General features: G+C 43.7%; 1 protein-coding gene across 3 annotated transcripts in view; it reads right to left on the reverse strand.

Annotated features, from left to right (window-relative positions):
- Positions 1-210: 210 nt before the first annotated feature.
- LOC138736394 (paxillin-like) overlaps positions 211-25,511 on the reverse strand; it is a 66,631-nt gene continuing 41,330 nt past the window's right edge. For 2 of the 3 annotated variants that reach the window (XM_069885865.1, XM_069885866.1), the window contains 6 exons: positions 24,603-24,702; positions 23,453-23,635; positions 17,322-17,495; positions 5,961-6,042; positions 2,067-2,215; positions 211-764 (listed from right to left, as the gene is read on the reverse strand). In XM_069885865.1, coding sequence (XP_069741966.1) covers positions 498-764; positions 2,067-2,215; positions 5,961-6,042; positions 17,322-17,495; positions 23,453-23,635; positions 24,603-24,702 — 955 coding nt within the window. In that variant the 3' untranslated portion in view covers positions 211-497. Of the gene's footprint in view, positions 765-2,066; positions 2,216-5,960; positions 6,043-7,218; positions 7,370-17,321; positions 17,496-23,452; positions 23,636-24,602; positions 24,703-25,511 lie in introns of those variants that run through there. The other variant, XR_011340254.1, reaches the window with a different exon arrangement.

Raw genomic sequence — 25,511 nt, forward strand, 5'->3', positions numbered from 1 at the left:
TTTAACAAATGACCATAAATTAATACGCCAACAGAAAATTACCAAAATAAAAGGCGTGTTTTTGTTTATGACAAGGGAATGAAACACACCTCCAACACACCTCCATCTTGTCTCGCTCTCGCTCTCATAAGGAACCATTCGAACCAAGTATATGAGAGGATATCTTGCACATTTGACTAAAAAAAGAAAGATTCATTGGATGGATGCATATTACGCAGACGTTATTTATTTGGATTTCAAGAAGGCATTTGATATGTTTTCACTTGATAGACTGGTCCGGGTAGTTATATCGCATGGTTGATAGCAGAATGATTAGAAAATATCTGATATTTACAACTCTATCCCATGGATAATGTGATCTCATTAAAATCTGATCATTGCCGCATGATTCCCTCGCGGCTTTTGAATATCTTTATCTCAATGGAATACTGAGAAATGTAATGTGGTAGCTGCAGAGATGGGAAAGGGATTTGCATCTGGTGAAAAGATCCAGGCTGTTAAAAGAACAGTTTATTGAAGCACGTATTGCAATATGGCTTGTCGTTTTTTTCCTTTATTATCCCTTTTCCGAGCTGCTTGAGGCAGAAAGCACAGACCAAATGCTCAGGATGGAACCTCCTTCCCATTGCGGTGATGCAGCGGCCGGTGATGGGCTTCTGGCAGGCGCTGCACAGTGTGCCCTGGCGCTGGTGATAGTGTATTTCACAGTAGGGCAACCCAGCCACCTCGAAGAAATTGGCACTTGTGAATGGAGTCAGGCAGTCCTACGCGGGAAATAGAGGTGGGGGGGGGGGGGGAATAACAAATACGTCATGTCAGTGACACACATGCAGCAGAACACATGCAATCTTCGTGCCACGTTAATGAGGCACCATGTAGACTGTGTCATGTTCCAAACGGCAATTGGAGATTGTTTCCCACCAACTGGTAGAGATCATCCATCTTATTCAATTAAGCATGACAGACTGATTATCCCTTTGAATCTTCCACGACCACTACTGTACCTGTAGTTTCAAACTCCTTACCATTTAAAAATATGGCGATAGAACATATAAATCTCCAGCTCTTTCATTCCACAGTATTACGCCGATCTAATAACCTAACTTAACAACTTCCGCGAATAAATGCTGCACCAAACTTGATTTTCCTCAGTTACGTGTACCCGTCTAATCGCGTCGGAAAAGATCCTATTATAAGGGTCTCGCCGTCAGTTGCCGGTATAGCATTCCATGAACCTATCATTCACACCATAAAATGAGACTTTTTATCCTCCCCCACTTGCTTCCAAGCACGTTAGAAATAAACCTCATCGTGTTAGCCACGCGTCATGGGGGAAATGTCTCTGGCCAGTCAAACTATTAATGTCACGTATAAACTTACAGCTCTAACAGTTCACTCCTCGTGCTTCGCGTCGCTCTAGGGAGAAAAGACCGTTCATTCAACCTGTCATTTTGAGGCATGGTCTGAAATTCAAGTTTCAAGTATCACCTTCTCTACAGCATCCTGCTGTGTCCTTACCAGACATGAACACAAAATTGCCAGTGACATGTACTGCTGCAACCTTACCGTACGGCTCTTGAACTTGACCCCACAGTTCATGAAGAACTGTTCATGAACAGCATGCGCCGTCTTGAAAAACCTATCAAGTTGTGCATCAAAATTTAGTCTCCCGTGGACACAGAACAAAAACAAATTTCTATTCTCGACCATAATGCATGACCTACAGTGCATTCCATATGCCCTTTCCTTGCCCAAACGCTTGACCTTCCATATACATTATGCAGACGTGCTTCGTGAACATTAGTGACTTCCTCGTATCTTTGGATAATAGAACGACCATACAGAGAAGCTGACCCGCAACTTCGACTTATGTTAACCCTTTCGTTTCTCCACGGACGCCGCCTGCTATGACGACAATTTATGCCGATTTGCCCATCTCCTGACATTCAGGAATGCTATCGGAGGTCAGCTTGATGCCGGAGTACTTCAGCGTTCCGCCTTCCAAACGATGAGATGCGATACCTCCCACCCCCAACCTCCTCCGCCTTTCCGCACATTCCACTCACCCGGCAGATAAAGCATTCTGGGTGCCAGAAGTTGTTCAGCGCAGATATGTAGTTGTCCAGGACTGGTCGATCGCAACAGCCACACTTGGGCGCGAACATCTTGAAATAATCTTTGCGGCAGTAAGCCTTGCCATCCTTCTCGTGGTAACCTGAGGCGTGGAGCAATATGATCAGGAGAAGCAGGTGGGGCATAGTTGTTGGGTAAGGGTACATATGAAATTCCCGGAAGATATCGTGGCACGGTTAGCGTCCAGACTCGGCGGGAGATGAGTTATAGTGGTGGGTGGGTGACGGTAAGCCAACACTATAACAGAGCCTATGACCCGGTTTCGAATCCATCGCTTTCTTGGTCGTCATTTGGACGTTCTCTTTCGTATCTGCATGGGTTTCCTCCAGGTCTTTCGGTTTACCCTCACCATCCAAAAATGTAAGTGTTTGTTGGTTATGGGTGTGTTTGGTCCGCGCGGGTTCATGGATCGGAAGGGCCTGTGCCCGTACTGTATGTGTAAATTTAAATAAAAAAACGTGATTTAAGAAATATCGGCCAATAAATATCACAAAATTGAACCGAATGAAAATTGTTCTCTAATTTTAGATAACCACCCATTTCATTTCACGGTCCCTTCTTTGTCCTCTCGTCATTATATTACCTCCTTCACATCAGTTTCTCCATCTACCTGTTTCCCATTTTCCAGACCTTAGATAATCTCTGGACATATTTTCAGCCTCTTTACAATTTCATATATGCCATTTATGTTAGTCTTGATAAAGGGTGCAGTCGCAAATGTTCTTCAAAATTCGACAGATGATGGATAATTGGCATAAAATATCGGAATACTCAAAGATGCTGGGGAAACTCAGCATTTAAAATAGAAAGTTAAAGGCAGTCTACATTCCGGGACTGAGACCCGAAACCGGAAGGAATATTTTAGTTCCCATACATGCTGCTTCACCTGCTGAGTTTCTCCATCACTTTCGTGTATTGCACCAGATGTCAACTTATTTTTTTTTAAATTAGACATACAGCACTGTAACAGGCCACCTCGGTCCTACGAGTCCGTGCCGACCATTTTACATCCAATTCAACTACACCCCCGAATTTTTTTGAATCTCAGTTCCGATAAATAGATCGGCTATCGGAAATTTCCCTTTTTCATTTCTCGTTTGTCCTGGTGGGTTGTTATTTCCATTCGAGTTTAAAATCGAACATTATTATTCACAAAATGTGAGAGAAATCGGAATTTTTGGCTTGTAGGACGCTTGAGATAGAGAGGTAAATTTTACAAGTACGGATTTACAAAAATGTAATTTAATGCAAGGGAATACGAGGGTATCGTATTTCCGGGGTTCGACAGTGGGTTGGACTATCATGGTGAATGTCGATATCTGGGGAGCGTTGCAGGACAAGGGGGGAGGGCTGGTCTTGGAGAAAATACACATAGATTCTCCGAAGAAGAAGCTATGACAATGAAAAGCGGTTTCGGCACACGAGCCTTTATCGAGCAGGATATACAGTCGAGAAGTTCTCAGGTTATCATACAATTGTGTAAGACTTTGATGTAGCCACATTTCAATTCCTTGGCGCATAGAGGAGAAGAAGTGACCTCATGGAAGAGTACAACTTCACGAGGAAAGGATTGTATGAACGACTCTTTTTCCCCAGAGTAAGGAGATCTCTGACCGAAGGGCACGTTTTTACGGTGATGACGGGAAGATGTAATGCATATTCCAGGGTAATCTATTTCACAGAGGGCGGTGGGTCCATGGAATCAGCTTCTGCAGGAGACGGTTGAGACAGACACGCACGAGGTGCTTAAGTGAACGTGGACAGGATGGGTACAAGGTATATGGGCCAAACACGGACAAATGAGACTCATCTGTGTGAGGTATGTTCCTTGCCGTGGGAAAGTGGCGCAAGAGGGCATGTTTCCACACCGTTTTTTCAGAGTAACTGATGAAACATGATGTACTTGAATTGTCTTTAACTGAACGTTTCTCTCTATTCCCTGCATGCCTGACTTATTAAATACCATATTTCCCTATTTTGTCTGTCATGTTTATTTGTTATAACGTCACAAACTTATAGGCGAAGTGACTTGTCTGGAGAGCACGGAATGTGAAAACGTTTTCTGTCTGGTACGCTATCTCTTTATGGATACAAGTGGCAATATACAATTCAAATCATTTAAATTAATTGCAAATGTGAAATGATGCTCATTAAGATATTACCAGCGAATATCCACATAACCGTCATAATCCTCCTTTCTTTGCTTGAACGTGAACGTGCCCTCCTAATTTGAATTGCGTTGTGGGAAGATGTAAAAGAATGAAAGAACCCTACAGGTCACAACGAGAAGCCACGATAATTGGTTAACTGGGTGAATCTCAGACCAGAGAGCACAACTTCAAGAATAAAATAACACCTCTTTAAAAGGGAGGAGATATAATTTCTTCAGACAGATGGTGATTTATTTATGGAATTTGTTGATACAGACAACTGTGGAATTAAAGTCATATGATATATTTAAAGCGAAGGTTGATAGATTCTTGATCAGTAAGGGCGTCAAGGTACGAGGAGTAGGAAGGTGAATGAAGTTGCGGAGAAATATACATCAGCCAAGATTTGGCTGGATTGTCAGTCTGGATGAGTTGAATGGCCATATCATTCTTTGGTCAATAATCAATGTTATTGATCTAGTTAAATCAAATAATCCTTTCAGCAGTTCAAATTTCCCAATCCACCCACCATGTCATCTTGTCGCACCAGCGAGGCAAGTCCCTGAAATTCTTAAGGGGATTATAGTCAGAGTATGGTGAATTCTTTGATAGATCGAAGGAATTGAGTGCAAGAGAGAGGTAGTATCTGGTTATGGGTTTACGTGAGGCTGGACCAAATTCAATATCGGGATGGGCTGTTGACCAGAGGTGAATCTTCCTGTTCAAGTTTGCGCTTGTTCTTGTAGAGGACGGCCAATGGTACAATATATCGACTACAGCTGAGACCTCTCAAAATTAACGCAAGATAACGAAAGTCCAAAGGAAACACTACCTACATCTATCATGGTCGATGACACGAGGCTATTGAGTATTAACGTTTACAATGACCTGACCTGGGACAAGCATTTGACCTCCGATGAGGACATTTCAACAACGTCTTTACCCTCTGAGAACAGTATTGAGGTTTGGCATTCAGCCCTTGTCTCCAGCAACTTCTCCAGGTGCACCATCTAAACGCATCGCAGGTGCATGGCAGCTTCTCTGCTGAAGACCAAAATGAGTAGAAGGTCTTGAATGAAGCTCAAGCCATTTAGCAAACTTTCATTGCTCTTCCGGGACACTATCCACACCTTCTGCAACCCTCTAAGTAATCCACGCACTGATGTGTGCAACACATCCGTGTACACTTTCGTTACCTTCCACCCATCGAGGATAAGGATCATGTATGTGAGCACGCGCATCAACATGGTTAAATACACTTTTATCCCAGGCGCCACCGGGCTTCTTAATAACCCTACAACAGTGCCTTTGCTGGGTGTGAAGTCACATGGATTTTCATTATAATTCAATGATCTCTAAATTTGGCTCTCTACAAGGCTATATGAATGTTAGAGATAACGTTATTACGATCGCTGAGGTAAACTTTTCAAATCGTAGAAAGATAACAGTAAGACTAAATTATTGCAGAACATATTTAAAATGCTGTTACTGGAGCGTGAGGCATTCAGTTACAGGTAAGGACATTATTTCCAGGATCGCAGAAGAATTTGGGGATGATTCATTGAGTAAAACAAGAGGATTCGGCAGAATAGTAGTTCGGCACAGACTACATGAAACGAAGGGACTGTTTTCGTGATCTCGATGGCTCACTGGATGTTATGGCACAATTAAACTCACCATCCGTGTCAAATCTGTCACCACAATATGCGCAGAAAAAATGTTCTGGGTGCCAAGCCTTATCCAAAGCCATGAGGATTTTCTGTATTTGAGCAAAGAGAAACGGTGAACATCGGCTCCCTGGACATTTTGGATATGTATTCATGCTAAAATGTAATCGGCAGCTGGTCTAAAAGAGATTTAATAAGCATACAGGAAGGATGCTCTGCTCCAAGACCAACTGGAGGGGATTTCATTAATATGACAGAGTGGGACTGGTTTATGCATGGTTAGAGAATGAAGGAATATTGGAAAGGTTCCACGGTGAAGTTGATGCAACAGTCAGATGAACGGTCACCTGAATGAATGAGCGAGTGAACTCGACGGGCCAAATGTCCAATCCCCCTCCAATTTGTCATGTCAGCAGAGCATTACAGCACAGGGTGTTGTTCTTGCTACTTCACAACATTGTTAATTTTCCCTTCCTCGGATGCATAACTCTCATTTGTTTCTTACATCCGAGTGCCTGTTTGAAATATTCCGAACGTTCTTTTGTACTCAATTCCAGCGCCATCCCGTCCATTCATTCGAGGGGTCCACCATTCAAATTTAGTTCTGTACAAATTTAGCTCTGATATCTTCTGTAAACTTCCATCCAATCACCTTAAGCTGACGGGCTTTGAAATTTTCTTGTGTCTCCCCTGGGAAAAAAAAACGTGCTGGCTGTCCACCTTGTAGTCATTCATAGCTCTATTAAGTCACCTCTATATCTTTGTCGCACCAAAGAGAAAAGTCATAGCTCTGTGAATCTTGATTCATATTCTCAAATCCGGGTAATATTCTGGAAAAACTCCTCTGCACTCACTCAAAATCATGCATAGCCTTCCTATAATGGTGATACCAGAATTGAATGAAATGTGTTGGAAAATAGATTTGCAGAGCTGCAACATTACTTCTCGGCTCTTGAACTTAATCCCCCGAATAATGGAGTAGGTTAACTATCTCTTCTATTGCGTGGCATGTTTTAGGGGTCTATAGATCTGGACCACGAGATCCCTCTCTTTTGACGCATTGTTAAGAATCCTATCATTAGCAATGTATTCCACCTTTAAATTCGATATTGAAAAGTGCATCACGTCACACTTTAGAGATTGAACCTCATCTGCCACTTCTCTGCCTAACTGCACATCCAGTCTTTTCCCTGTTATAACATTCGGCACATTCGAAACAAACTACAATACCTCTAACTTCTGCATCGTCTGCAATCCGACTGACCTACCCAATATCTTCAATGTTCTTATATCCTATCGTCCAGTCATGGATACTAAGCTCTTAATTTATTTGGATTGCTTCGGAAAGGTGCCTGCAAACGAATGTTCAACAGCATTGAGCTTGGAGAACTGACAGATAATGTTGAGGAATCAGTGCGTCTATAGAAAGAAAGACAGGTTAGGAGATTTGACGAAAAATGGCAGGTAAAATAAAATTTAGAGAAGTACATGTTCTTGTCCTTTGGTGGAAGGAGGATATTTTCCTAAACCTAGTCAATATCCTGAAAGGACAACTAATTGACAAATCCGAGATGCTGGAGAACCTGAGAGTCCAGGTAGGTGCAAATGTTAACTTGCTTCTAGAGTTGATGATAAGGAAGAAAATAAATTGTGAACATTGATTGGGATAGTGGTAGAATAATAAATATTCTATGTAACGTTGATGCTTTATAAGGCATTGGTCATCTCGCATGTGGAGTATTCTGAGAATTTTTGGCTCTTTATCTAAGGTAGTAGCCGTTTCCATTGAAGAGCGACCAAATGGGACAACGAGAAATATTAATGGAATGAAAAAATGAGGTGCGTTTGATGGCTCTGGAGCTTGCTACCTGGAGCTCAGAAGAATGAAAGGGGATCTCTTCAAACGTACGGGGTGGCAGGTTAATTGCGTGTCAATGTGGGAACGGATATCAATGGACGAAAACGGCATTTATCGTGTAAAAAAACAAAAGGAGGATATCGAATAATCGAACATTAAAAGTAGTGGGGACAGTGAACATGGAGAGTATGTTTCCTATTGTGGTGGAGTCTGCAACCAGAGTTCATAATCTCAGAATATTGCGCCTTTTGGTCACAGTATCAGAATAGTGTATCCTTTTTACTGGCTTTTCATATATCTAATTGGGTTTGGTGAAATTTATTTACGTGATATCACATGTTCAGTGTCTCTGCCAATATTCCAATCGTTTATTCTTTGATCCATTTCCAATTTTTGAGAGGGTACATGAGCTTGAAAATGTGAACCACAAGATAGGACAAATTATTTGCTTCTGAAATGAACGTGTAATTAGCAAAAGAATATATCTAAATACATCCATTGATTTGTCCTACACATTCGTCTCGGCAAACAATTTCACGTTCTGACCTGCAGTGGATTGCAGAAAATGCTCGTTATCTCTGCTCTGAAGGGACGCTTTTGTATTATGAGGCTGCACTCTCTGGTCCCAGTCTCCCCCACCAAAGGAAGCATCCTCTCCACGTCCACTTCATACAGTCTTCCGATTGTTCGATTGGTTCAAATTAGCTCTAATTTAAGTTACAGTAAGTTCAGTGACATTCTTTTTTTCTTTTTTCTTCTTCTTCTTTGGCTTGGCTTCGCGGACGAAGATTTATGGAGGGGATAAAAAGTCCACGTCAGCTGCAGGCTCGTTTGTGGCTGACAAGTCCGATGCGGGACAGGCAGACACGATTGCAGCGGTTGCAAGGGAAAATTGGTTGGTTGGGGTTGGGTGTTGGGTTTTTCCTCCTTTGCCTTTTGTCAGTGAGGTGGGCTCTGCGGTCTTCTTCAAAGGAGGTTGCTGCCCGCCAAACTGTGAGGCGCCAAGATGCACGGTTTGAGGTGTTATCAGCCCACTGGCGATGGTCAATGTGGCAGGCACCAAGAGATTTCTTTAGGCAGTCCTTGTACCTTTTCTTTGGTGCACCTCTGTCACGGTGGCCAGTGGAGAGCTCGCCATATAACACGATCTTGGGAAGGCGATGGTCCTCCATTCTGGAGACGTGACCCATCCAGCGCAGCTGGATCTTCAGCAGCGTGGACTCGATGCTGTCGACCTCTGCCATCTCGAGTACTTTGACGTTAGGGGTGTAAGCGCTCCAATGGATGTTGAGGATGGAGCGGAGACAACGCTGGTGGAAGCGTTCTAGGAGCCGTAGGTGGTGCCGGTAGAGGACCCATGATTCGGAGCCGAACAGGAGTGTGGGTATGACAACGGCTCTGTATACGCTTATCTTTGTGAGGTTTTTCAGTTGGTTGTTTTTCCAGACTCTTTTGTGTAGTCTTCCAAAGGCGCTATTTGCCTTGGCGAGTCTGTTGTCTATCTCATTGTCGATCCTTGCATCTGATGAAATGGTGCAGCCGAGATAGGTAAACTGGTTGACCGTTTTGAGTTTTGTGTGCCCGATGGAGATGTGGGGGGGGGGGCTGGTAGTCATGGTGGGGAGCTGGCTGATGGAGGACCTCAGTTTTCTTCAGGCTGACTTCCAGGCCAAACATTTTGGCAGTTTCCGCAAAGCAGGACGTCAAGCGCTGAAGAGCTGGCTCTGAATGGGCAACTAAAGCGGCATCATCTGCAAAGAGTAGTTCACGGACAAGTTTCTCTTGTGTCTTGGTGTGAGCTTGCAGGCGCCTCAGATTGAAGAGACTGCCATCCGTGCGGTACCGGATGTAAACAGCGTCTTCATTGTTGGGGTCTTTCATGGCTTGGTTCAGCATCATGCTGAAGAAGATTGAAAAGAGGGTTGGTGCGAGAACACAGCCTTGCTTCACGCCATTGTTAATGGAGAAGGGTTCAGAGAGCTCATTGCTGTATCTGACCCGACCTTGTTGGTTTTCGTGCAGTTGGATAATCATGTTGAGGAACTTTGGGGGACATCCGATGAGCTCTAGTATTTGCCAAAGCCCTTTCCTGCTCACGGTGTCGAAGGCTTTGGTGAAGTCAACAAAGGTGATGTAGAGTCCTTTGTTTTGTTCTCTGCACTTTTCTTGGAGCTGTCTGAGGGCAAAGACCATGTCAGTGGTTCCTCTGTTTGCACGAAAGCCGCACTGTGATTCTGGGAGAATATTCTCGGCGACACTAGGTATTATTCTATTTAGTAGAATCCTAGCGAAGATTTTGCCTGCAATGGAGAGCAACGTGATTCCCCTGTAGTTTGAGCAGTCTGATTTCTCGCCTTTGTTTTTGTACAGGGTGATGACGGTGGCATCACGAAGATCCTGAGGCAGTTTACCTTGGTCCCAACAAAGCTTGAAAAACTCATGCAGTTTGGCATGCAGAGTTTTGCCGCCAGCCTTCCAGACTTCTGGGGGGATTCCATCCATACCTGCTGCTTTGCCACTTTTCAGTTGTTCGATTGCCTTATATGTCTCATCCAGGGTGGGAACCTCATCCAGCTCTAGCCTTAGGGGCTGTTGAGGGAGCTGGAGCAGGGCGGAATCTTGGACTGAGCGGTTGGCATTGAAAAGAGATTGGAAGTGTTCTGACCATCGGTTGAGGATGGAGATCTTGTCGCTGAGGAGGACTTTGCCGTCTGAGCTGCGCAGCGGGCTTTGGACTTGGGGTGAGGGGGCCGTACACAGCCTTTAGAGCCTCGTAGAAACCCCTGAAGTCGCCAATGTCCGCGCTGAGCTGTGTTCGTTTGTCGAGGCTAGTCCACCACTCATTTTGGATCTCCCGGAGTTTGCGCTGAAGATGGCTGCATGCACGACGGAAGGCTTGTTTCTTCTCTGGACAGGACGGCTTTGTAAGGTGAGCCTGGTGGGCAGCTCGCTTCTTTGCCAGCAGCTCCTGGATTTCCTGGCTGTTTTCGTCAAACCAGTCCTTGTTTTTCATGGAGGAGAAGCCCAGTACCTCTTCAGTGGATTGCAGTATGGTAGTCTTATGGTATGACATTATATGCTATCAAATGCATATAATTTCCATAAGACCATAGGACATATGAGCAGAACATACAGCACAGTTAGTGCCGACCCATACATTTCTTCCTAAAAGGTACTCCATTTTCCCTTCATCCATTTGTCTAAGATTCTCATAAATCCCCTTACTGCATCAGACTCCACAGCCATGACCGGAAAGGCATTACAGGCACCAACAACTCTCTATATATAAATAAAATACCCCAGATGTCTCCCCTAAACTTCCTTCCCTTAACTTTGCACATATGCCCTCTTGTGGTTGCTGATCTTTCCCTAGAAATCAGATGCAGGGTGTCCTCTCATAATCTTGTAGACCTCTATCAAGTCTCCTCTCATCCTTCTACGCTCAAAATTGAAAAGTTTAAGCTCTGCTAAACTTGCCTCATAAGACTTGTTTCCCACTCCAGACAACATTCTGGTAAATCTCCTCTGCACCCTCTCCATAGCTTCCACGTCCTTCCTATAATTCGATAACTATAACTGAACACAATACTCAAAATTGTGGTCTTACCAACGATTTGGAGAGTTGTAACATTACCTCTCTGCTCCTGAATTGAATCCCCCATTAATAAAGCCCAGCATCCCATAGGCCTTCTTAACTAGCCTATAAATTTCCTGTGTTAGTCCACACTCTTAGGTAAACTACCATTAATCCTGTACTCAGCCTTCTAGTTAATCCTTCCATAATGCATCACCTCATACTTATTCGAATTGAAACCATCTTCCACTTTTCTGTCAATCTCTGCTTTCTGTCTTTATTCATCTCCATCTAAAATTCCTCCAACATTCATGTACTGGCCCATCAATCTGACTCTTCATCCAGGTCATTTATAAAAATCACAAAGAGCAGGGGGCACAGTACAGATCCCTGCAGCTCTCCACTATTCACGATCTCCAGGCAGAATACTTTCCTTGCACTACTACTCTCTGTTTTCTCCTACAAGCCAATTATATATCGATACAGCCAATTTTCCACTGATCCCGTGACTCATGACTTTCTGGATCTCGTGGGAGGGCCTTGGCAGATGCCTTGTTAATCTCCATGTAGACCACATCTACAGCCCTGTCCTCATCAATTTCTTTTGCTACCTTTCAAAAAACTCTATTAAACCCGTGAGGCACGACTTCCTTTAACAAAGCCACCATGACTATCCTTGAGTAGACTTTAAATCCTCATAGATCCTATCGTTAAAATCCTCTCCATTAATTTATACACCACTGATGTAAGCTTCACCGGTCTAAACAAGGGGACTTTACCATTCTCCAGTCCTCTGGCTCATCCCCTGCGGCCAAAGAGGATTCAAAGATTATATCTACTCTCGCAGCTCTCTCTTCTCTCACTTCCCACAGAAGCCTGAGTTATATCGCATCAGGCTCTGGGAACCAACCAATCTTAATGATTCTAAGAAGATTCAACACTACCACTTCCTTTTTAATTCTTCCTGTATCCAATGCATGCTTCCTTTCTCCTCTTGCCTTGTTGCCTGACCTGGTTCTCTTTCCTACTATCTTTTTCTTGTGCCGTTGGGACAAACCTAACTCAAACCCTGCTCAAATGGTCCCTAAATTCCTTCTACATTACTTCTGTGCTTTCACCTTTGAACATCTGTTTCCAATTTATTCCCGTTAGTTCCTGCCTCGTCTCTTTATAATTAGCCCTTCTTCAATTAAGCACTTTCTTAGGTTGACTACTTATATCCTTTACCATAGCTATGTTGAAGTGGAAGGAGATGTGATCCCTCTCACCAAAACGCTCCCCAACCAAGAGGTCTGCCTCCTGTCCAGGTTCATTCCATTAAACCAGATCCAGTATGATCTGTCCTCTAGTCGGCCAGTCCAGATACTGTGTCAGGAATCCTTCTTGTACCCACCTGACAAGATCAGCTCCATCTATCCTTCTTGCGGTCAGTAGGTTCAAGTCAATATGAAACAAGTTGACATCCCCCATTCCACAATCTGCCCGCTTATGTGATCCTTGGTGTCCCGAAGGATATTTGGGGCTTACAGACTATCCCCAACACAGTGAAAGCTCCCTTCCTGTTTCTGACTTCAACCCACTGGCGACTCAAGGCGAGGAACCCCCGGAAGTTGTGGGATGCTGGAGACTGCTGTCGGGAGCCTCTCACCGCGCTGCGGACTGCTGGACACTGCCTCTAACTAGTTGGAGGGGTAGCAGGTATTGCAACCGGGATGCGAGAGGGTGTGGAGGCGCTGAAGATTTCCTGATTTTATCGGAGGTTCCGATATGGAGCTCGGGTGCCCAATGGTTTGAATGGAACTCTGTGCGGCTGCAGAAGCTGCGGGAGCGCTGGAGGCGAATCCACAGGCACTCTCACCGCCCTTTGATTATCTGGCTGTAAGAGGCGCTTCAAGCAATCTCTGCCAATGGCAAATCTGTCTACTTTACAGAAATTTCTTGTAATATAACACTGTTTTATTCAATGACATTAAATTGAATCTTGAAACTTGCATCTATTTTAAAACTTCCCAAATCCCTATCTACCGACAATTTTTGCTTCATTGCATGTTTTGTTTTCGCTGTAACTTTGACTTCGCAAATCAGCCAGGGGCGTGATTTTAAAAAAAAATATATACTTTCAAATATTTGTTGCTATGAATTTATATTGCACCTTCCCCAAAATAAGAAGAGAAAACTGTTGGCAATGCTCCAATGATTACGTCAGCAATGCATCGAAGACCCTTAAATTTACATCTTATCGTTTGTATTCTCTCCCTCACGACATATCCTGTGCAGATTAAGCATAGGGTGCTTATAGATGGTTCATATTCTTCATTGATATCAGTGACCAGCGGGGTTCGCTGGGATTTGTTCTGGGACGCCGCATCTTTGTGATGGCTTCCTGGATCAGGAAGTGGAGGGGTTGATTCCTAAGTTTCCAGATGACTCGAAAGTGGATGGTTTTACGGATAACCTAGAGGTTTCCCAGTGTTTAAAATGAATATTGATAGGATGCAGAGCTGGGTTCAGAAGTGGCAGACGGATTCTAACCCATAAAAATGTGGTGATACGTTTCGCAAGGTGATATTTCAAGGTAAAATACGGTCTTCATAGGAGGAATCTCAGTAGTGTGGAAGTAACTGAGAGGCATTGTGGTTCGTGTCCATCGGACACTCAGAGCTGCTGCATAGGTCGATGTAATTGTTAAGAAGCCGATGATGTGCTCGTTTTCATGAACGGTGATCCCCTTTTCAAGAACCTTGATAAGACCTTGGAATATTGTGTTTAGCACAGCTCACTTTGTTGCAGGAAAGATGTGGATGCTATAAATATGGCGCAGAAGAGATTAACAAACATGTTGTCTGGGTTGTTTTAGTTTGATCTTTGGTTTGAGTGAACGTGGTATTTTCTACTCGGAATGACCGAGGATGAAGGGTGACCTGAGTGAGATTATAAGAAGCATTTATTGACGGCATGGCCAGTGACCTTTCCAAAAGTAAACTAACACCAAGGCATAGTTTTAAGGTGCATTGGACTAAGTGTTGGGTGATTTCAGAGGAAATTTTCATAGAGTGGTGAGTGCATGAAATGCTCAGTCCACGATTGTTAGATTGGCAAAAAAAAAAAAGAAGTAAAAATGGAGGGTTATGCAGTTTGGCAATTCTTAAAGTTGGTGATGTCGGCGTTCTTATAAAGTTCTTATGTCGGCATAACAATGTGGAAGGGAGAGCCTGTATTGTACTCTTGATTTCCATGGTCTATGTTCTATAAATTCTGGCATTGCATTTTTCCTTCATTACCACCAATTCCAACTGCAGATTAACCCTTGGGAAAACGCACAAGAACTCCCAGGTGTCTCCACGTCTGTGATTCTTGAACTCACACTGTTGTTCCTTCTCCCAAAGTGCAGGATCATAAACTTCTCTCCGATTTATTCCATCATAATTTTTTGTGCCCAATGTCCGCCTGCAGACTCGGTGCTTTCTTAACACCTGTTGCCTGTCCTTCTATCTTTGTATCGTCCCAAAAATGTCCGCAAAGCCATAATATCTTCGAACTAATTATCGTCATACAACTTAAAACAGTAGTCCCAGCACAGAAGCACGGGTCACCGGAAGTACACTAACGAAGGCCCCTTTTATCCCACTTTCGTCCTGACCCAGTGACTTATCTATTCGACTGGTTTTTTTTTAAGGAAGATCCTTCAGTTCCTCTTAATCGCAACGTAGTTCAGCATATAAGATTCCATTACCTATTAATGCATCCAGTGGATGGTCCATGTATTCTATCAGGAATACCTCGGCCACACCTCAAAAATATTTCAGTAAGGAGGTGCCAGTCAATGTTTGGGAAGTGGGAGTTCCCCATAACAATGACTGCGTAATTCCAAAATTTGCCTATTTTTCTGTTCCTCAATGTTTTGATGATCATTTGTGGACCTATAGTGTTTGCTCTATTCCTATTACTGACACACCACGCCAACTTGGTAGACACTCCCTCCACTGCGACATCCCTTTCTCCAACTGTGATACTATCCAGAACCAGTATCGCTACTCTCCCCTCTTTTATCTCCCATTCTATCCCTTTATAAGGATCTCATCCCCAGTATCTGCATCAGCCAATCCTGAACTTGCCACGGCCATATCTCTTTTTTCTACAACAAAGCCATAATTCCACATATTGATCCATGCTCTGTTCATCTCCTTTATCCCTTATGCTCCTTGCATTAAAACAGACACATTCCAACCTCTGAAACTGATTATATTTATGCTTTCCCTCCTGCCTGACTTTCCACACAATCCGACAAAATATTTCAACATGTGTTACACATCTGCACTATGCTCTAACCTTACTTTCTGGTTACTATCTTGGAATGCACTATGCTAACATATACAACCAAGCTATAATAACCATATAACCATATAACTATATAACCACTTACAGCACAGAACAGGCCAGTTCAGCCCTTCTAGTCCATGCCATAACAAATCCCCACCCTCCGAGTCCCACTGACCAGCACCCGGTCCATAGCCCTTCAGTACTCTCCTATCCATGTAACTATCCAGTCTTTCCTTAAATGTAACCAATGATCCCGCCTCGACCACGTCTGTCAGAAGCTCATTCCACATCACTACCACCCTTTGCGTAAAGAAATTTCCCCTCATGTTCCCCTTATAATTTTCCCCTTTCAATCTTAAACCATGCCCTCTAGTTTGAATCTCCCCAACTCTTAATTGAAAAAGCCTATCCACGTTTACTCTGTCTGTCCCTTTTAAAATCTTAAACACCTCTATCAAGTCCCCTCTGAATCTTCTACACTCCAGAGAAAAAAGCCCCAGTCTTTCCCTGTAACTCAAACCTTGAAATCCTGTAAACATTCTCGTGAACCTTCTCTGCACTCTCTCTATTTTGTTTATGTCTTTCCTATAATTTGGTGAACAAAACTGTACACAGTACTCCAAATTTGGCCTCACCAATGCCTTGTACAATTTCATCATAACCTCCCTACTCTTGAATTCAATACTCCGATTTATGGAGGCCAACATTCCAAATGCCTTCTTCACCACACCATCTACCTGAGTATCAGCCTTGAGGGTACTATTTACCACAACTCCTAAATCCTTTTGTTGCTCTGCAAATCTCAATAGCCTACCATTTAATGCATATAACCTATTTAGATTTGCCTTTCCAAAATGTAACAGCTCACACTTATCTGTATTAAATTGCATCAGCCATAACTCAGCCCACACCTCCAGCCTTCCTAAATCACCTTTTAATCTACGGTAATCTTCCTCACTGTCCACAACACCACCAATCTTTGTATCATCCGCAAACTTGCTTATCCAATTCTCTACCTCTACTTCCAGATCGTTAATATATATAACAAACAATAGTGGACCGAGGACAGATCCCTGAGGAATTCCACTAGTCAATGGCCTCCAATTGGACAAACAATTTTCTACCACTACTCTCTGACACCTCCCATCCAACCATTGCTGAATCCATTTCACTACCTCCTTATTTATACCTCATGTCTCCACCTTTTTTCCTAACCTCCTGTGGGGAACTTTGTCAAAAGCTTTACTAAAGTCTAAATAGACAAAATCCACAGCTTTCCCTTCATCAACCTTTTTTGTAACCCCCTCGAAAAACTCAATCAGGTTTGTCAAGCATGATCTACCCCTGACAAAACCATGCTGATTACTCCCTAGCAATCCATGTACCTCCAAATATTTGTAAATACCATCCCTCAGAACACTTTCCATCAACTTGCCCACCACAGACGTCAGACTCACGGGCCTATAATTCCCAGGTTTACATTTAGACCCTTTCTTAAACAGCGGAACCACATGGGCCACCCTCCAATCCTTTGGCACTACCCCCGTGGCCAGTGACGTCCTAAATATCTCTGTTAATACATTTAAAACTGTAAAAAAAGATGGTTTGAGTTGACTCACATCGAGAATGGGTCTTTTGCAATAGGCACACTGCGGCGAGAAGAGATTCTGGTAATCCTTATTGCAGTACACGCGGCCGTCGCGCTCGTAAAAGCTGTTCTGACCAATTTCCTCCTCACAGTGAGAGCAGACAAAGTGTTCCGGGTGCCAGGTGTGACCCATCGCCGTGATAATCTAACGAGTATAATACCCACAAAGGTGTTAATAGCGGTCCCCGTTTTACTCGCTCCAGGAGTCAAGAAACTAGAAAAACAAGGGAAAGGTCTTTTGGATGCCGTCCTCCGCCAGATTACCAGGTTTGTAATCAAGGACACAGACAGCATGGCAATAGCACGTCCATCCAATTTGTCCATGGCATTCTATCGAGTAATTTTATTTATTTTGGTTTAGAGTTTAGGCTTGGCAACAGTACATTCTGGCCCACAAATTCATGCCGCTGGTATGCACAAATTATCCCACACAAGGGAATATTCACAAGAGGGCACAAATTCAAAGATACGTAGGATTTTATTCAGGCAAAGTGTGATAGTTCTATTGTATTATATTCCATATGGGTTGTGGAGGACAGTACATTGGGTGTAGTTAGTGTGGAAATTGATTGTATTTGCCAGGGTATCAAGCTCATAGACAGCAGGAATGGACGTCAGGGCAGGGGAATGCCTGTGAAAGCCGAGGGTGGTCAGGGAAGCCATCAGTATCCCTGATGGCTTCATCTTCGAGAGGTGCATCCAGCTCAAGCTCCTGACAAATTGGGTTAAGTATCTGGAACTGCAGGTGGATGAACTCTAGATCATTGAGGAGGCTGAGGGGGTGATGGACAGGTATCATTGGGATTCTATCACACCTAGGATGTAGGAGAGGGTAGCCATGTAACAGTCAGGATAAGGAAAGGGAACAGGCATTTATTTCAGGGCATCCCTGATGCTGATGCTATCAGTAACAAGAATACCATTTTGGATACTGTTGCGGGTGGGATTGCCTACCAGGGACAAGCCACGGTGATGAGTTCTCCGAGAAAAGGCACGCTGTAGTGATCAGGGATTTCATAGTTAGGGGAACAGGTTCTGTGTAAGGGATCAAAAATCCCAGGTGTTATATTAACTGCTTGGTGCCAGGGTCCAAGATATCTGCGATTCAGTTCATGGCATTTTCAGGATGGACGGTGATCAGCCAGATATGGTGGTACCTGTAGACAGCAATGATGTGGGTCGGAAGGGTGTTGATGTCCGGCAAAGAGAGTTCCTAGAGATTGGCGCAAGGCTGAAGGACTGGACCTCCAGGCTTGTGATTTCAGTATTAATACCCACGCCACGTGCTAATGTTAGAAACTTGAGGATAATGTAGCTTAGCACTTGTGCAGAAGTGAATGCTTCACGTTCCCTTCTAGGAAGGTGGTGTCTGTGTGAATGGGCAGAGATCTTTCACATTTGAATTGGAAAAATATCCTTGCGGGAAGGTTTTCTAGTGTTGCGAGAGGGGGAAATTAAACTTTATTTGCAGGGGGCGTGGGAACCACTGTCCCAGATTATATAGGGGGCTGGAGGAGGTAAGGTTTGTAAATGTGAAAATTGCAAGTAACGTGAGAGCTCAAAAAGTTGTCAGTGGTTCAAATATTCTCAGGTGTATCTATTTCAATGCAAGGAGCATTGTCGGAAAGAAAGACGAGCTTAGAACATTGATTGACATGTGGAATTAAATTATGATATTTTGGCTATCAGTGAAACTTGGTTACCGAAGGCACGGCTCAATGTTCACAATTTTCCCGGCTACCATTGCTTCAGCCACGATAGTGGGGTAAAAGTGAGAATTGCATTTCTCATCAGGGAAAAAAAAGTCACACCTGTGCTCAGGCAGGAGAGAAGAGCAGGCTCGTGTACCGAGGCTATATGGGTTGAGCAGAGTAACGGGAAATTATGAACATACTCATGGGTCTATCATGTTTGATAGACCACCCAATAGTCAAAGAGAATTTGAGGGGGTTAATCTCTAGTGAGGTTTTGTCCAATAGGAGATTTTAATTTTACACATATTGACTGTGACTCCCATAATGTAAAAGAGCTGGATAGATTGTAGTTTGTCAAATGTGTTCAGGAACATTTGTAAAACAATATGTGAAGGTATTAACTGGAGAGAGTGTAATAGTGGATCTTGTATGGGGGAACGAGTCAGGAAAGGTGGTATACGTATGCGTGGGAGGACATTGTAAAGCCAGTAAATAATAATGCCATTCGTTTCAAGTTAATTATGGAAAAGAACAGGGTCTGGACCTCAGGTTGAGTTTCTCATCGAGAGAAAGGACAATGTTGAGGAAATGAGAAAGGATCTAGAATGCATGGATTTGGGATAAATTGTTTTGTCGCAAGGATGTGTGAGGTAAGTGGAAGGTTTGTAAATGTGAAATTTTGTCAGTAAATTGTATAATCCTGTCAGGATAAAGGGCAAAGTTAACAGGCTTAGGGAAACTTGGTTTTCGAGGGAAATTGCGGATCCAGCTTGGAAGAAGAGAGAAGCAGATAGAGCCAACAAGGTGCAAAGAGGTATTTGATGAGTATGAAAATGCAAGAAAAATTCTCAAGAAATAAATCAGGAAGGCTAAAGGAACATATGAAGATCAGAGTGATCGGCTATGTGTGATACTAAAAGAGATGGAGAGATCTTAAATCGGTGTTTTGCATTGGTATTTACTCATGCAAATGCCACAAAGATAAGGGAAGTTTGGTAAACATGCCGTGAGGTCGTGAAACTGATGCAAAATACAGAGGAGGAGGTGCATGCTGTCTTAACGGGTGACATGTTATTCCCTCGGATCTTGAGGTAAGCCTTTGACAATGTCTTACATGGGAAGATAGTCATGAAGGTGCAGAGGCTCTGATTTCATGGTGAGGTTGTAAACTGGATTCATCATTTGCTATACGAAAGAAGCCAGAGAGTGGTGGTGGATGATTGATTCTCAGACTGGAGGCCTGTAACTAGTGATGTGCCTCAAAGATCTACGTTGGTTCTATTGTGTTTTTTCATCTATATCAATTATGTGGATGATAATGTCGTGAATTGAGTCAGCAAATTTGTAGAGGACACAAAGATTGCAAGGGTTGTAGACAATAAAGATAGTTTTCTAAGTTTCGAGAGTGATCTGAACCTGCTGGGAAAATGGGCTGAAAAATGTCCGATAGAATTTACTGCAGACAAATGTGAGATGCTGCATTTTAGAAGGACGAACCAAGAAAGGACATACATGATAAATGGTGCGCACTCAGGAGTGCCGCTGAGCAGAGGGATCGGAAAATACATATACGTGGTTCTCTCAAAGTAGGATAACAGGTAGATACGGTTGTAAAGGGAGCACTTTGGCATTGAGTTGGTATGCTATGGTCAATTGGTATTCGATGGTGAAGCTAAACTTTGAGTATTGTGTGCACTTATGATCACTTGATTAGAGGAAAGAGATCGATAAGATAGAAATAGTGCCGCTAAGAAAAATTAGGATGTTGCCCATACTTCAGAAAGTGAGTTACAAGGAAGGATTAAAGCAGTTAGGACTATTTTCCCTGGAGCACAGACGAATGAAGGGAGATTTGACTGAGTATAGGCAGGGTAAATGGAGGTAGGTCTTTTACACTGAGGGAAGGTGAGATACAAATTAGAGGACATGGGTTAAAAGTAAAAGTGGAAGGTTTAAGGGGTAGTATCAGGAGGAATATCTTCACGTAGAGAGAGGTAGGACTAGGCAACGAGCTGTCAGCTTAGGCGGTGAATGTGGACTCAATTTTAACATTTATAATTTGGACAGGTTTGGACGGATGGGAGGGCTATGGACGGGGTGAAAATCAGTGATACTATGCAGAAAAAATAGTTTGGCAGAGACGAGAAGACCTAGGGGCATAATTCTGTGCTCTAATGTTCCATGGTTCTATGGTTCATTAGTTATGAGAAGAAGCCCGGGAAATGGGGGAGACTCGAAGGAGTCATATAATCTCCAATGTCATATGGACTTATCGATTTAATTCTGTACAATTTTGGACGGTGGGATAAAACCAGAGCACCCACTGGAATGATTGACCAATAGAACGTACAGTGTAATAGTGAAAGAGTATAATTCACCCGGAAGTTCGTGATTAAGTCTTACATGGGGATCAATATTGGAACCCTTTTGTTTCTGAAATATAAATTTGATGTACATTTTATAGATAGGGCACAGCGGAAGGCCCATAAATCCCGCGCAGCTCAATTACAACCAAAAAACCTTCCAGACCGAATGGTGTGTGGAACTTGGGGCAACTGGAGAAAACCTGCGTTCACATAGTGGAGAACTTCGAGACTCCACAAATATAACAGAGGATTCGACCCAGAGTCGCCGGCGCCGAGAGAGCGTTGCACTAACTGTTAAATTAATCGTGGTACCCAATATATCTATGAATTATTTACATGAATAATTTGAGGGTGGATTTAAAGTCTGGTGGAGTTATGGAAAGTGTAGAGGACAATATGAACACAATAGGACTTGGACCACTTACTGGGACATGTGGGGGAATGACAGCCGAATTTATATATTTAGAAGTGTGAGGTGTTGCTCTATGCATGGGGATTGCTGCAGTTTATTGTACATAAGAACATTAAAGCACCGTGCAGGCACTTCACTACACGGTGTGGAGCTGAGGTCTGTAAACCTAATCAACTACAATCCATTCATTCCTGTACATTGTACAATGCACCAATGGACCGTGATGCTTACTTATTGAAGAAAACACGTATTGAAGAAAATGTGTATAATTGTAAAGTAAAATGAAATAAAATGAAAAGAGGCAACAAATACATAAGGTAAATAGATAATCAAACAACACGGTGTATTGTTAGCAATTTTCCTCTCCTCTCATCTGACGTAGGGCATATTCGAATTGCAGACGGTGAGACGATGTAGATGAGAATGATCCCGGGTCTAAAATACTTAGCTTATGAGGAGTGTTTAATGGCCCTGGAATGGTTTATAGAAATGAGGGGGATGAAATTTAAATCCCATCAAATTCTGAAAGATCTATATCGAGTGGGCGTTGAGTAGATGTCCCTGATGGTGGGGAGCCTGGGATCAGAGGGAAGAGACAGAATGCAAAAGCAAACATCCCTTTTGAACAGAAATGGGGAGGAATGTCAATAACAGAGGCTGGTGAATCTGTTAGATTCAGTGCCGTGGATGACGATGGAGTCAAGTGTTGACGGCATATTGAAGATAGAGGGACAGAGGATTTTGATGAGGATGGGAATCAAGGGTTGCGTGGAAAAGGGAAAGGAAATCAACTTCGGTGGAGAGTCAGGCGGACTCGATGGGCGGAAAGGCCTTATTACCGTGACTATGTGGCTGGTCTTGCAGAAATATTATTAGTTATCCCCGTGCAAACAGAGAACTGCAGCGGAGCACGCAGTCCTTGAGCTGCCGTCGTTCACTATAATTAACGCAACAAAGGAGTTTCAACAGCCAGACAACTGTGTTCTTTTATCTCGAGATTCTAGCCTTCGGGCATCTATATCTTCTGGCCGAAGGCAGCAGTGAGAAGAGGTTGTGACCAGGGCAATGTGGATCATTTATGATGCTCGCAGTCTTCTTCAGGCGGTGCATCGCATTGATGCCTGCAATTAATGTGATGGATGTGGCTATTTTGCTACCATCGAAATTTACTATCGCCTTTTCAGTAGAAATATAATTTATTCCCTTTGAGTTAGTGAATCTGTATTGGGGTTCGGTGCATCTGTGTATTTTGCACATGAAAATATACATGAAAATAAACTCTCATCTAATCTAAACTGATCAAAAGAACATCGTGCTTGTCATCCGCTGTATATTCTGCTGCGCGATTACTGAGTCGGTTCACGCCACCCCTTTTACTGTGCCAGTGCCCAGGGTTTGAATGCGGCGCTCTCTGCGAAGCGTTTGTACTAACCCCTGGGACCCTCGTCAGTTTTCTCCCGGTGCTCCAATTGCCTACTGGCATCCAAAATTGTAGGGTTGGTAAGTTAATTGTGTCTTAATTGGCCCATTTCAACGTGGATAACCACACGTGGCATCCAACGATCTCCCCGACCTCAGTGCAGGAAAAGTACATTTTCTTGTCATGCACCCAGAATTTGGGATTGCTCACCGTTCCGACTATGGGCTTTTGGCATCCGTCGCAGAGTCCTTTGGCTCCCGTGCTGACTCCGAGGCGCTTGAGATCGGTCTCCAGGGTCCCCAGCATAGTGTCTAGCGAGCCCTTGGGTATCTCCAAAGAGCTGACGAGGCTGGTATCACCCGAATGCGGCGGGAGATCGGTGGCGCTCACCACCTGCGATAGAACATGGACAGAGTTATCCAGAAGATAGAATACGCAGAGTACAGAATACTACCGGCCTCCAGGCCAGAGATTGTACAAACCCACGTAAACATACTCCACGATCAATCCACCTTAATCTTCCTGAATATCCAACAACTCCATTTTCCTTACAACAGTCCTGAAAATTGCCGTATTCTACCAAACACCACCACCACGCTGGTAATACATTTCAGGCAGCCTACACTCTCTGCGTGATAAACATACCCCTGATATCTCCCTTCACGTTTCCAATACTCGTTTCTTGCCGCTGGAATGTTCGATTGGCGCTTCAGGAAAATGGTCCTGGCTATCCACCCTATCTTGTGTAATCATGATCTTATTCTGATTCTTCTGCATCTTCCTTCATGATGGCAATTGATCATATATCCTCTGTTAGAGATGCTGGGGATCCGCGATAACTATATGAGCTAGTCATAATCTAATATCTCTCTGTTCAATCGCCATCTCATTCTTTCTTGTTCTAAAAGAAAAAAAGCACGAGCTCTTTCAACCTTGCTTCAGAAGACATGCTTTCCAACCCACAGAGAATTAATTATAGTAAATCGTCTGTTCGCACTCAAATCCAACAAATGAATGGCGATATAAGCATAATTTAAAAGTACCTGGGCAGGTGGAAGCGGTAAAGGTCGGAACAATTACGACCTTTAAAATAATCCTGGTCAGATATATAGACTGGAATAGTTCAGAAGGAAATGGGCTGATAACAGGAAAATGGGACCAGTATGAACAACTGAGGCCGATGGGACTTCATATGTGCCTTGGAATGCTTTGGCATTGGCTCCATAGGTTCCTGCTCCAGTAGCAGATGACCAAGGCGTGGGGGTGGGGGGAGTTGATTCCTTCTGAGCTACTCATGAACCTCGTCTAAAGGAATAATCGTCCACTGCAGGCGTTCGTAACCTGATATTGGACAACTTACTCCCGCCAGACATGCCATGATCTCGTCTAGTTCTCCCGTGGCGGACTTTGGACTCAAGAATTTCGTTTCTGAACGGTCCCGGGAAAGCTCCACGGACTCTCTGAAAATGAAGAGAAATGTTATGAGTTAAACACTATTTTTATCCGCCGCTTTAAACGCCAGGCCATGACCTCTGGTCATGATATAGAGGCCCAATTGCTAAGAAAATAAACATTGAATACAGCAGATTCTTGTTCTTTGATACTATGCATCCAATATAACACCGTTTTTCTTCTTAATGGAGAGGGTACTTTCGCCCTGTGACCACAGCAGCAAATCAGAGAGGGGATCAAGAGATAAGGGCCGCATTCAGGTTGTTGGAGGTCAGCAACTTGCTGTGGTAGGGGGTGGCGTCACGTATCCGGGATTCGTGAAGATTATGAAGGCAAGAAGGGCCCAATGGGCATCGGTCGCTAAAGGTGTCCAGATAATCTTGGAGCTTTGGGACTGGATCTCGGATTGTCGATTGATGGAACCGGGGTTTGGGCAGTTGAAGGCGCTGTGGGAGCGCTGGAGTGAATCCACAGACACTCAGTGCCTCTGACGCGAGCTTCTGGTGACCAAATACCGGACCGCGGCTTCTGTGACCGCTGCCGAGCATAGGCACCGCCATCTTCATCACAGACTTCGAGGTTGCAGGATTTTAATTAAAACACAGCCGTCTCCTTAAAACAGGCCGTTTAATGCCTGAACCGAGTCATCGACATTAGGGCTCCGTGGTTTGGACACTGCAAAACAACGCTGTGTCTCCACTGCACGCTGTCCTAGGGTCCACACCGGCGGCAGCGCTGCTGTTACAGCGGATACAGCGGAGCGGCTATATTTTTCAAACGTTTGTTGTCTGACCCACATCACCATTACGGCTCTTGC

This window comes from Narcine bancroftii, chromosome 6, assembly GCF_036971445.1.
Source record: "Narcine bancroftii isolate sNarBan1 chromosome 6, sNarBan1.hap1, whole genome shotgun sequence".
Lineage (NCBI taxonomy): Eukaryota > Metazoa > Chordata > Chondrichthyes > Torpediniformes > Narcinidae > Narcine > Narcine bancroftii.